Source organism: Balaenoptera acutorostrata, chromosome 7 (genome assembly GCF_949987535.1).
Source record: "Balaenoptera acutorostrata chromosome 7, mBalAcu1.1, whole genome shotgun sequence".
Lineage (NCBI taxonomy): Eukaryota > Metazoa > Chordata > Mammalia > Artiodactyla > Balaenopteridae > Balaenoptera > Balaenoptera acutorostrata.
In genome coordinates, this window is record NC_080070.1 from 97936960 (window position 1) to 97951486 (window position 14527).

A 14527-nucleotide genomic window follows, 5' to 3' on the forward strand; every position below is an offset into this window, starting at 1 on the left:
CAGCTTTTCATGTGATTCTTGGCCATCTGTATGTCTTCTTTGGAGAGATGTCTATTTAAGTCTTCTGCCCATTTTTTGATTGGGTTGTTTGTTTTTCTAATATTGAGCTGAATGAGCTGTTTATGTATTTTGGAGATTAATCCTTTGTCTGTTGATTCATTTGCAAATAGTTTCTCCCATTCTGAGGGTTGTCTTTTCGTCATGTTTATAGTTTCCTCTGCTTTGCAAAAGCTTTTAAGTTTCATTAGGTCCCATTTGTTTATTTTTGTTTTTATTTCCATTACTCTAGGAGGTGGATCAAAACAGATCTTGCTGTGATTTATGTCAAAGAGTGTTCTTCCTATGTTTTCTTCTAAGAGTTTTATAGTGTCTGGTCCTACATTTAGGTCTCTAATCCATTTTGAGTTTATTTTTGTGTATGGTGTTAGGAAGTGTTCTAATTTCATTCTTTTATATGTAGCTGCCCAGTTTTCCCAGCACCACTTATTGAAGAGGTTGTCTTTTCTCCATTGTATATCCTTGCCTCCTTTGTTATAGATTAGTTGACTATAGGTGCATGGGTTTATCTCTGGGCTTTCTATCTAGTTCCATTGATCTATATTTCTGTTTTTGTGCCAGTACCACATTGTCTTTATTACTGTAGCTTTGTAGTATAGTCTGAAGTCAGGGAGTCTTATTCCTCCACCTCCGTTTTTTCCCCTCAAGACTGCTTTGGCTATTTGGTGTCTTTTGTGTCTCCACACAAATTTTAAGATTTTTCATTCTAGTTCTGTAAAAAATGCCACTGGTAATTTGATAGGGATTGCATTGAATCTGTAGATTGCTTTGGGTAGTATAGTCATTTCCACAATATTGATTTTTCCAATCCAAGAACATGGTATATCTCTCCATCTGTTTGTGTCATCTTTGATTTCTTTCATCAGTGTCTTATACTTTTCTGAGTAGAGGTCTTTGTCTCCCTTGGTAGGTTTATTCCTAGGTATTTTATTCTTTTTGTTGCAGTGGTAAATGGGAGTGTTTCCTTCATTTCTCTTTCAGATTTTTCATCATTAGTGTATAGGAATGCAAGAGATTTCTGTGCATTAATTTTGTATCCTGCAACTTTACAAATTCATTGATTAGCTCTAGTAATTTTCTGGTGGCATCTTTAGGATTCTCTATGTATAGTATCATGTCATCTGCAAACAGGGATAGTTTTACTTCTTCTTTTCCAATTTTTATTCCTTTTATTTCTTTTTCTTCCCTGATTGCCGTGGTTAGGACTTCCAAAACTATGTTGCCTAATAGTGGCAAGAGTGGACATCCTTGTCTTGTTCCTGATCTTAGAGGGAATGCTTTCAGTTTTTCACCATTGAGAATGATGTTTGCTGTGGGTTTGTTGTATATGGCCTTTATTATGTTGAGGTAGGTTCCCTCTATGCTCACTTTCTGGAGAGTTTTTATCATAAATGGGTGTTGAATTTTGTCAGAAGATTTTTCTGCATCTATTGAGATGATCATATGGTTTTTATTCTTCAATTTGTTAATATGGTGTGTCACATTGTTTGATTTGTGTATATTGAAGAATCCTTGCATCCCTGTGAATAATCCCATTTGATCATGGTGTATGATCCTGTTAATGTGTTGTTGGATTCTGTTTGCTAGTATTTTGTTGAGTATTTTTGCGTCTATATTCATCAGAGGTACTGGTCTGTAATTTTCCTTTTTTGTATTATCTTTGTGTGGTTTTGGTATCAGGGTGATGGTGGCCTCATAGAATGAGTTTGGGAGTGTTCCTTCCTCTGCAATATTTTGGAAGAGTTTGAGAAGGATGGGTGTTAGCTCTTCTCTAAATGTTTGATAGAATTCACCTGTGAAGCCATCTGGTCCTAGACTTCTGTTTGTTGGAAGATTTTTAATCACAGTTTCAATTTCACTACTTGTGATTGGTCTGTGCATATATTCTAGTTCTTCCTGGTTCAGTCTTGGAAGGGTATACCTTTCTAAGAATTTGTCCATTTCTTCCAGGTTGTCCATTTTATTGGCATAGAGTTGCTTGTAGTAGTCTCCTAGGATGCTTCGCATTTCTGCAGTGTCCATTGTAACTTCTCCTTTTTCATTTCTAATTTTATTGATTCTTCTCCATCTTTTTCTTGATGAGTCTGACTAAAGGTTTATCAATTTTGTTTATCTTCTCAAAGAACCAGCTTTTAGTTTTATTGATCTTTGTTATTGTTTTCTTTGTTTCTATTTCATTTATTTCTGGTCTGATCTTTATGATTTCTTTCCTTCTACTAACTTTGGTTTTGTTTGTTCTTCTTTCTCTAGTTCCTTTAGGTGTAAGGTTAGATTGTTTATTTGAGATGTTTCTTGTTTCTTGAGGTAGGCTTGTATTGCCATAAACTTCCCTCTTAGAACTGCTGTTGTTGCATCCTGTAGGTTTTGGATCGTCGTGTTTTCATTGTAATTTGTCTCTAGGTATTTTCTGATTTCCTCTTTGATTTCTTCAGTGATCTCTTGGTTATTTAGTAACGTAGTGTTTAGTCTCCATGTGTTTGTGCTTTTTTAAAGTTTATTTTCCCTGTAATTGATTTCTAATCTCATAGCGTTGTGGTTGGAAAAGATGCTTGATATGATTTCAATTTTCTTAAATTTACTGAGGCTTGATTTGTGACCCAAGAGGTGATCTATCCTGGAGAATGTTCCATGTGCACTTGAGAAGAAAGTGTAATATGCTGTTTTTGGATGGAATGTCATATAAATATCAATTAAATCTATCTGATCTATTGTGTCATTTAAAGCTTCTGTTTCCTTACTAATTTTCTCTTTAGATGATCTGTCTATTGGGTTAAGTGAGGTGTTAAAGTTCCCCACTATTATTGTGTTAACTGTCGATGTCCTCCTCTATAGCTGTTAGCAGTTGCTTTACGTACTGAGGTGGTCCTATTTTGGGTGCATATATATTTATAATTGTTATATCTTCTTCTTGGATTGATCCCTTGATCATTACGTAGTTTCCTTCCTTGTCTCTTGTAACATTCTTTATTTTAAAGCCTTTTTTATCTGATATGAGTATTGCTACTCCAGCTTTCTTTTGATTTCCATTTGCATGGAATATCTTTTTCCATCCTCTCACTTTCAGTCTGTATGTGCCCCTAGGTCTGAAGTGGGTCTCTTGTAGACAGCATATACATGGGTCTTGTTTTTGTATCCATTCAGTGAGCCTATGTCTTTCGGTTGGAGCATTTAACCCACTCACGTTTAAGGTAATTATCGATATGTATGTTCCTATGACCATTTTCTTAATTGTTTTGGGTTTGTTTTTGTAGGTCCTTTTCTTCTCTTGTGTTTCCCACTTACAGAAGTTCCTTTAGCATTTGTTGTAGAGCTGGTTTGGTGGTGCTGAATTTTCTTAGCTTTTGCTTGTCTGTAAAGCTTTTGATTTCTCCATTGAATCTGAATGAGATCCTTGCTGGGTAGAGGAATCTTGGTTGTAGGTTCCTCCCTTTCATCACTTTAAATATGTCATGCCTTCCCTTATGGCTTGTGGAGTTTCTGCTGAGAAATCAGCTGTTAACCTTATGGGAGTTCCCTTGTATGTTATGTGTCATTTTTCCCTTGCTGGTTTCAATAATTTTTCTGCCTTTTGTTTTTGCCAAATTGATTACTATGTGTCTCGGCGTGTTTCTCCTTGGGTTTATCCTGTATGGGCGTCTCTGTGTTTCCTGGACTTGGGTGGCTATTTCATTTCCCATGTCAGGCAAGTTTTTGACTATAATCTCTTCAAATATTTTCTTTGGTCCTTTCTCTGTCTCTTCTCCTTCTGGGACCCCTATAATGCGAATGTTGTTGCGTTTAATGTTGTCCCAGAGGTCTCTTAGGCTGTCTTCATTTCTTTTCATTCTTTTTTCTTTATTCTGTTCCCCAGCAGTGAATTCCACCATTCTGTCTTCCAGGTCACTTATCCGTTCTTCTGCCTCAGTTATTCTGCTATTGATTCCTTCTAGTGTAGTTTTCATTTCAGTTATTGTATTGTTCATCTCTGTTTGTTTGTTCTTTAATTCTTCTAGGTCTTTGTTAAACATTTCTTGCATCTTCTCGATCTTTGCCTTCATTCTTTTTCCGAGGTCCTGGATCATCTTCACTATCATTATTCTGAATTCTTTTTCTGGAAGGTTGCCTATCTCCACTTCATTTAGTTGTTTTTCTGGGGTTTTATCTTGTTCCTTCGTCTGGTACATAGCCCTCTGCCTTTTCATCTTGTCTATCTTTCTGTGAATGTGGGTTTTGTTCCACAGGTTGCAGGATTGTAGTTCTTCTTGCTTCTGCTGTGTGCCCTCTGGTGGATGAGGCTATCTAAGAGGCTTGTGCAAGTTTCCTGATGGGAGGGAATGGTGGTGGGTAGAGCTGGCTGTTGCTCTGGTGGGCAGAGCTCAGTAAAACTTTAATCCACTTGTCTGCTGATGGGTGGGGCTGGGTTCCCTCCCTGTTGGTTGTTTGGCCTGAGGCGACCCAACACTGGAGCCTACCTGGGCTCTTTGGTGGGGCTAATGGCGGACTCTGGGAGGGCTCATGCCAAGGAGTACTTCCCAGAACTTGTGCCGCCAGTGTCCTTGTCCTCACAGTGAGACACAGCCACCCCCTGCCTCTGCAGGAGACCCTCCAACACTAGCAGGTAGGTCTGGTTCAGTCTCCTATGGGGTCACTGCTCCTTCCCCTGGGTCCTGATGTGCACACTACTTTGTGTGTGCCCTCCAAGAGTGGAGTCTCTGTTTCCCCCAGTCTTGTCAAAGTCCTGCAATCAAATCCCGCTAGCCTTCAAAGTCTGATTCTCTAGGAATTCTTCCTCCTGTTACTGGACCCCCAGGTTGGCAAGCCTGACGTGGGGCTCAGAACCTTCACTCCAGTGGGTGGACTTCTGTGGTATAAGTGTTCTTCAGTTTGTGAGTCACCCACCCAGCAGCTATGGGATTTGATTTTATTGTGATTGCGCCCCCTCCTACTGTCTCATTGTGGCTTCTCCTTTGTCTTTGGATGTGGAGTATCTTTTTTGGTGAGTTCCAGTGTCTTCCTGTCGATGACTGTTCAGTTAGTTGTGATTCTGGTGCTCTCGCAAGAGGGAGTGAGAGCACATCCTTCTACTCCGCCATCTTGAACTAATCTCCCCATCGGGTATCTTTTTTTGTGAGTTCCAGTGTCTTCCTGTTCATGATGGTTCAGCAGTTAGTTGTGATTCCGGTGCTCTCACAAGAGGGAGTGAGCACACGTCCTTCTACTCTGCCATCTTGAACCAATCTCTCTCTATCTTTCATTTTATTAATGTGGTGTATCACTTGACTGATTTTCACATGTGGTATCACCCTTGTATCCCAGGAATAAATCCCACTTGATCATGGTATATATTCTTTTAATGTGTTGTTGAATTAGATTTGCTAGTATTTTGCTGAGGATTTTTGTATCTATGTTCATCAGGAATCTTGGTCTGTAATTTTCTTTTCTCATGACACCCTTGCCTAGTTTTGGTGTCAGAGTAATGCTGGCCTTGTAAAATGGGTTTGGAAGTATTCCTCTCTCTTCTATACTTTTTGGAGGAGTTTGAGAAGAACTGGTATTAATTCTTAGAATGTCTAGTAAAATTCACCAGTGAAGCCCTCTGATCCTAGGCTTTTGTTTTCTGGGAGGTTTTTGATTACTAATTCAATCTCATTACTAGTAATCAGTCTGTTCAGATTTCCAATTTCTTCATAATGCAGTCTTGGTAAGTCATATGTTTCTAGGAATTTATCCATTTCTTCTAGGTTGTCCAATTTGTTGGCATATTAATTGTTCATAGTATCCTCTTATGATCCTTTATTTTTCTGTGGTATAAGTTGTAATTCTCCTTTTTCATCTCTGATTTTATTTATTTGAGTCTCCTCTGTTTTTTTCTTGGTATGTCTAGCTAAAAGTTTGCCTATTTTGTTTAGTTTTTTAAAAAAAACAGTTCTTACGTTCACTGATCTTTTCGATTATCTTTTAAGTCTATTTCATTTATTTCCACTCTGATCTTTGTTATTTCCTTCCTTCTATTAACTTTGGAATTATTTTGCCCTTCTTTATCTAGTTCCTTGAAGTGTAAAGCTAGGTTTATTAATTTAGGCATTTATTACTATGAACTTCTCTCTTAGAACTGCTTTGGCTCCATCTCATGTGTTTTTTTTTTTTTTTTTCTGGCCACTCTGCGTGGCTTGCTGGATCTCAGTTCTCCACCCAGGAATTGAACCTGGGCCCTCGACGGTGAAAGCGCAGAGTCCTAACCATTGGACTATCAGGGAATTCCCATCCCATATACTTTGTTATGTTGTATTTCCATTTTCATTTGTCTCAGGATATTCTTTGATTCCTTGACCTGTTTGGTTGTTCAGTATCACATTGTTTAATCTCCACGTTTGTGGATTTTCTAGTTTTATTCTAATAGATTTCTAGTTTCATATCATTGTGGTTGGAAAAGTTGCTTGATGTGATTTCAGTCTTCTTAAATTTGTTAAGACTTGGTTTGCGGCCTAACATATGACCTATCCTGGAGAATGATCCATGTGCACTTGAGAAGAATATGTATTCTGCTGTTTTTGGATGTAATGTTTTATAATGTCTGTTAAGTCCATCTGGTCTAACTTGTCTTTTAAGTTCAGTGTTTTCTTATTGATATTCTGTATGATTCCATTATTGAAAGTAGGGTACTGAGTCCATTCTGATTACTGTATTGCTGTTGATTTCTCCCTTCAGGTCTGTTAATATTTGCTTTGTATATTTAGGTGCTCTTATGTTGGGGTGCATAAATATTTACAAATGTTATATTGTCTTGCTGGACAGACACTTTTATCATTATGTAATGCCCTTCTTTATCTCTTATTACAGTCTTTGTCTTAAAGTCTATTTTGTCTGATACAGGTATAGCTACTCCTACTTTCTTCTGGCTTTTGTATGTATGGAATATCTTTTCCCATCCCTTTACTTTGAGTTTGTGTGTGGTCTTAAAGCTGAAGTGAGACTCTTGGAGGCAGCATACACTTGGGTCTTATTTGTTTATCCATTCAGCCACTCTAAGACTTTTGATTGGAGAATTCAATCCATTTACATTTGAAGTAATTTTTGATCAGTATGGACTTACTATTGCCATTTTGTTCATTGTTTTCTGACTGTTTTGTAATTCCTTTTTTCCTTTGTTCTCTAACTCTTTTCCTTTCTGATCTGATGATCTTCTGCAGTGGTATGCTTAGATTCCCTTCTCTTTAGCTTTTGTGTATCTACTCTGGGTTTTTACTTTGTGGATACCATGAGGTTTATATAAAACATCTTACATTTGTAACAGGCTATTTTAAACTGATAACAATTTAAGTCAAATGCATACTAAAGCTCTACATTTTTCCCCCCCCCACCATGTTTCATGTTTTAGGCATCATAATTTACATCTTTTTTATCTTGTCTATCTGTTAACAAATTATTATAGTTACAGTTATTTTTTTTTACTATTTTTGTCTTTTAACCTTCATACTAGATTTATAAGTAATTTACTCACTACCACTACAACATGAGAGTATTTTGAATTTAACTATATATTTACCTTTAGCAGTGAGATTTACACTTTTATATCTGCTCCTGTTACTAATTAGAGCCCTTCTGTTTCAGCTTGAAGACCGTCCTTTATCACATTTCTTGTAAAGCCCATCTAGTGGTGCTGAACTCCTTTATTAGCCTTTGCTTGTCTGGAAAACTCCTTATCTCTTCTACTAAAATGAACTGCCAACTCTAATATGCTATGATGACCATACCCTCATAGTTTTATACATTTTGAAACCAAAACTCTAGATAATATGACAGCAATGTCCTTTCCACCTGTATACTTAGCTAGTCTACTAGATAAGACAGAGGAATGTAAATGTCCCTCGGTATTATCACTAACAGTATTAGTCAAATTATCTTTAATAAATCTCAATTAAAATAATTCCCTTAGTGATCTTAAAATATATGGAAGAGGCTTTAAAGACTATTTTTAGAACATAAAGCAGACAGAGGTTCTGATTTCAGATACTATGTATGGAAGAAAGGAAAGTACTACAAATAATTAAAGGCAATTCATTTCCCCATGGAAAAATGTGCTCTAAGATGACATACTGTAAAGTGATTTATAGCATATTGACTATAGTTCTTCTGATGAAAAAACAATTGTCCAAGTTTTCCCTCGAGAACACTCTCAGTAACAACAATCCATGCTCATGGAAAGTCATGAGTTAGAAAATGAGAACCAAATGAACTCTCAGCTGGGAAAAGCCAACAATAATTAATTTAACACCAGTCATTTGTAGAGAACATGTATACATTTCAAAATTCCCCTTGAGAAAAACAGGTCATTGAACGGCAGAGGTCACATATTTGAATATGTTCAAAGAATTTTTACTTAATAAGATAACATGCTCCAAAAGTTTTACATTTAAAAAAACCTTGTTTTTAGGACTAGGTAGTTATGATAAATAGTTGGTCAATATCATCATTTGAATTTCAATACTGTAATAAGTGTTTCTGAAAAAATCACTAAAGTGAGTTCACATTGAACTTGGAACTTGGACAATATATTCTTCAACAGCAGCAGAGAGAAAACGGTGTCATTAAATGGGGCTTTATTCTGATTCATTGGCTAAGAAAATGGGAACAGTTTGAAATCTTCCATGTTGTTTCATTTTAATGAGCAGAGAGCATTTTTCATGTCCTTATTAAAGCGGTTAATGTGTTTCTCTAGTCTCATTATCACCACCAAAGTATACTCTCTGTTGTTTCATAACCAAGACAACTCCTTTTCGTTTCAGAGAAGTCAAATTTGATTGCTCACATGTGGTTGTTAATAAAACTCCTGTGGCGCTGCTCAAGGTGCCCATGGGGATTGTACAATTATTTATATTTTCTTATGGTTTTCTATAATTATTGTGATTGTACTTTCACAGAGTAAATGTATCTCCACCAATTAAAGCAGTGGTGGGTTAAGAATATTCATCAGACTTGTGTGAGAGGATATTGTTCTTAGGGTTTTGCAAAGCACAGAAATTAAACTGCTGTTATCATGTATTCAACCGAAGTGTTAAAATTAAAATGCTCAGCAACTTTGGAGTTTATCTGAGCAGATGTTAACTATTTACGAAAAAATAAACATTATACAGGACTTGCATTCATGATATGATTCTTTTTTATATTCAAAGTGCTGGAAAGAAAAACTGCTACACAAACTTGGGGGATATAGTTTATGGTATATGACCAGTTTGGATTATTGTTAATTCAGGTCAATTTAAAATTGCAGAATCATAAAATTCCAAGAAATCTCATTTTGCTTTACATCTTTGTATCTTATTTGCTTTACCCCTTTATTTTCTTTGAGGACTCCAGGACTAAGAAAGAGCATGCATAAAAACAAGCATCTGAGGCTATCAACTAGAAAACACACAATATAACCTTTCATATTTTGTCATAGAGAAATTTCATTCTATCTAGTTTGACAGTGCTTGCAGCAAAAGTGATCAGCTGTACTTCCATGCCATTAGCTGTCATTTTGATGCTAGAATTTTAGCCTGCTGTGTGTGAGATGTGACTGTCCAGGCACAATTCCCATCAAAGGTAATTTTATGTGCAATGGTGTGTAAAATTTACCTCTAATTATGATAAGGTCACTGATGGGTCATTTATGATATGCTCTCGGGAGACAATTGCAGTGAATAGCTTTTGGCAAGATTCATCTGGAGGAATTAAATTGGTCTGACCATGACTCAATAGAAAGTAAAAGACTCTTAGAAAATTATTCCTCAATCATGTTTAAAGTTCTAAAGGAACCCAAAGAGGGGCAGTTTGCACAGTGGTGAAGGTTGTGAGTTTTGAAATTATACAGAACTGAGACTTAACCTAGGATCTCTATGCCTAGAAAGTCCTATCTGATCTGGCTTCTGCATATCTCTTGGCTTCTATTTCTGACATTCGCTCCCTCATTACCTGGGCTCCAGCACCACTGGCCTCCTTCCTGGTTTTTGAACATGTCATGGTCACTCATGCTTTGGGAGTCTTTGCACCACAGAGTTTCCTGTAGTTTACGCTATTCCTTCAGATCTTCATGTGCCTGGAACTTCCTGCTCTTTTACTTTCCAATTAGCAGAATGTGTTGTATCCACTCTCTGAACTACCCAAACACAGCCTCCTCCTCTCTACCTAATGTTGCCACCTCCTAACTAGGTAATCACTATTGTGTCATCCTACTGATGTTCTTCAAGTACTAATCATAGTCTTAAGTTACTTATTTACTGCTTAATGTATAATTAAGTTTGCATATGACGATAGGGAGAAAAAAAAATCTAAGAATGAAAGGTATCTTGACTAGGAGATCCCACACTCTTGAAACCCCACTGACATTAACTATACAAGTCACTGGTCCAATATTGCTTGATAAAATGGACTAAAAAGAATATCTTTGGGTTGGAGAAACTTCTTGGACTTTATGTAAGACAGCATGAAAATAAAACACCTGATGAGAAATTTTATCAAAATAGTCATTAGAGTGATTTCACTTTTCACTATGATCATGATGGACCTCCATGAAGGGAGAATATGTTAGTCACTTCAGTTATTAACACTTCTTGAAGAGGGTTTTTATATGTAATGGTGGGAAAATGAAAATTTGAGATGAATAGTAAAATTTTATATTTATTTAAATCTATCAGTGTTTCGTTGTTAGTCTTCTTTCCCAAGATAACTTACTTATAGACATAACAGCGACTTTTCAAATGGTTCATGTTCAGCTAATATTTGTCAACAAATGACTAAGTGCTGGATGGACTGGAAGATCATCTTTGGGTTTCAAACCTTAATGCAAATTGTAACAATAACAACAAGAACAAAGATGAAATCCTTACCAAAGGGTCCAGTCGTGGCCACAGTACGGCTGAACATTTCCAAGGTAGAATCCCAGAGATTGAGTGACCTCCACAAGATTGGTAAAGTCAAGACTAATGCTGTTGAAAAGTACAGATGTCATGATAATCTCATCAATAGCCCATACATCCTCTCCCTGGGAAGAATGATATGGTTGCCACCATCTGAACTGAATTCCAAGCTGTCTTGCATCATCTGGTAATTCTACAGAGATTATTCTAAAGGAGAAAATAGAAGTAAAAATTCAGATTACTTTGATTATCTTAAAATACAAACATTTATAGCAGTATTTTTTTTCCTACAGTATAATATTTGAAAAAATAATTCTCCCACTATGACAAACATTCTTGAGATTTCCAATTTCCTGTCTGACTCCAACAAAGTCTTCTCAACACATCTAAAACTGTGACTTTGCTTGCACTCAGCTGCTCTCAGAAAAGCTAACTCAATAAAACATAGTTGTCAATGTGGCAGGATTTGCCTAAGTCTGGTAAAGGCTCTTGGGCAGCTTGTTACACACATTATAGTTTTGGGCTGGTTGGAACCATGGCACTTCCTCATTCCCATGAGTTTAGCATACTGTGTGAGGTCACTTGCTGTGTCATGGTGGCTATGACAGTAAACCTGTATCTGACAAGTGGGGAAGAAAATTAAGAATAATATCTAATTTCCAGGAGCAATCATTGTACACAGCAGCAGGAACTATATATTAATTGCCACTGCAATGACATCTGCTTGAAAGCTCCATAAATCATAGTACCATGTTGCTCAAATCCGTACACAAGGTGAGATGTGAAACAAATGGCAAATGGAACATTTATCTCCATCAGTGTATGATTATACACCAGGAGAGGTGTTTGCAGTAAATGCACACTGAAGGGACTGAATCCTTTTCCTAGTGAGCAAAGAAAAACTCCCTAAGACATGTGACTAGCTGGATAACTTAGAAATAAATTATTTAAAAACTTCAATGTCTAAGGCTGGATTTACTGAGAAATTAGATTGATTTTAATATTTGTATTACGTTCATCTTTAGTTATTACACAAAGAAATATTAAATCACATCTTGAAAATGTAATTTTTTGCATACTGAAAGTTATTAAAAGTAATATCTATTTTTACTTTAAATAATCTGCACATGAAAATATGGGGTGGAATAACACAATTATCACCGTTGATTATATAAACGGTAAAAAACTGGTAGGACTTTTTGTAATGTGAGAAAACATACATTTTAAATGATGAGAAATCAATGTTCAACTACAGAAATATAAATTAAAAAACATTTCTTAAACTAAAAAGACATAGCTATAACAGTTTTATGATTTTTTTAAGTACTTTCCATGATCTGCTGAATTTTTTTAACCAATGTGAGTTTATTAAAAGAAAAGGACTTATTAAATACTTAATTAAATTATTTCAGTAATTTTCACTTTAATTTTCTAAATATTTATTTATTTATTAAATAATTAAATAATATTTATGTTAACATATCAAATATATAATAAAATAAACTATATTCAAATTGGCTCAACAATGAAAACATCATGCATTAATTTCATAATTTAATTTGATTAGCATTGTTATTAGAAGATTATAATTTTCTTTTAATATTAATAATTTTAAAAGCAGTTACTGTTCTCTCTGATGAAAATAAATATAATATTAAAAATTAACAACTGAGAAGTAGAATTTTTCGGGCAACTTTAAAGGAAAATAAAGCGCATATGTGTGTGAGAACAGTAACTGAAGTGACCAATATTTTCCCCAGCAGAGATGTGAAGACTGTGAGTCTGTAGTCAGACTCTTGGGTTAAAGTCCGTACTTTGTCACCTCATGGTTGATAACTTTGCAGCTGCAGGGAAGGTATTTAACTTCTATGTGCCTTAGCATCTTCATCTGTGAAACTGGGATAATAATATCCTGATGGCAAAGTCAGAGACTTTTTTCTATTTTTCACTATTGTATCTTAGAACCTAGAATAGTGTCTGGCATATAAAAAGAATAACTTCTTGCTGCATAGATGAAGTACATATTATCAGTATACCCTGACAGAGATTCAAACACAGAGGCACAAGGAGGTTAAAGATTTTCTTTTAGGTTAAGCAGCTTTTAACTGACAATGCCAGGGTATGGACCTAGGGAACATGGCTCTAGAGTCTGCGTCCTTTACCTCTACGTTATATCTTGGAGTGGGGTGGGAGTCTCTGCTTTACCACTCTATGCATATTACAGTGGCTGGTTAGAATGGCTATGGAGCCATTTGATCAGAATATTCCTAGATGAGAACCCAGGGACTTAGGTCAACTTTCTGTCTCAAACTTCCTTTTTTGGATAGGTACTAAGCTCATGGATTTCCTGTAATCAAATACAATAATCAAGACAAAAATAAAATATAATTAGACTTCATAATAATTTTAGAATAAGAAACCAAGCCCCATAATTAAGAAAAATCTAGAATAATTTTAGTCTCACCAAAAATATATAGTTTTATATTAATAAGAATGCCAATTAGTTCACAAGGCAGTCTAGTCAGTTAGAATTAAAAGATTAACTTAGATATATTTACAGACTTTAACTTTTATAAATATCAAGCAGATAGAGTTCTTTCACTTACTGAGTGAATTATAGGTAAGGAAATTATTAGAAATCAGCTAGGAATAACAGTAGTTAGCCAACTAGCATATCTAATTTATGGATCACACTTCATTTTCGAACAACCATGGCAGAAAGGAACAATATGGAATTCACAGCAATTACAAACAGCAATTTATACTGAAGAAAACACAGCAAATGGCTAAAGGCATCAATAATTAACTGTTTCATGGAGAGTTTACATGGTTTGTACTATTTCTCATATAAAACATAATTTAGTGTCTAGAATATATCAAATTCTACTTCTGCCATGTCACCTTTCATTAATATTTATAGGAGACAGGGGGAGGAGGGAAGAGTCTCTTGGACAGAGGCAATATATATAAAATGAAAGTGTTCTTGGTTCCACTACCACGTTCTCCTTTTAAAAAATCTTAATCTTTCAAGCTGTGCACATACCTAATGCTGAAAAGCCACCTTGGTTCTGCTTAGAAGAAAAATGTTGCTGTCAAATGGCAGACAAGATTAAATGTACCTTTGCAATAGTACATTAAATGTATAATTTCTTTTCATATCAACAAAGATTAATTAAATTTCATGCTACAAATTGATTACTGAATTTTGAAGCTGTCCATCCTTGTTAGAAAAAAATGTGCTTTGGGCCAATTTAACTTAGGACAATGATATTTTCTTCATGCTTTCATCATTTTTATTATCACCTTGATTTTTGCTTAATTTTCTTTTAATGCTTATTATGGAGAACCTATGAAATGTTTCTTTAGGATTCATATGTCTCTACTGAGTGAGAAAGTTGAGTTTAGTCTTATATTTACCCTTATAGGGAAAAGACTCAACACATCTGGTGCATTCTTAAATTTTACAACATATAGTATTTACCACTCGTAATAGTTGTTAACTATTATCTCTGTTACATGCTACTTCATCTTCTAATGAAAATAAAGGTTCTCATCTATTTGCAAATACCTAAATGAAGGGATAGCTCTCGGCA

General features: G+C 35.5%; 1 protein-coding gene across 3 annotated transcripts in view; it reads right to left on the bottom strand.

Annotated features, from left to right (window-relative positions):
- The window catches only part of RELN (reelin), a 529785-nt gene that overhangs the window by 145095 nt on the left and 370163 nt on the right, over positions 1 to 14527 (bottom strand). For all 3 annotated transcript variants that reach the window (XM_007177312.2, XM_057550217.1, XM_057550216.1), the window contains exon 20: positions 10905 to 11141. In XM_007177312.2, the coding sequence (XP_007177374.2) occupies positions 10905 to 11141 (237 nt within the window). The remainder of the gene's footprint in view (positions 1 to 10904; positions 11142 to 14527) is intronic.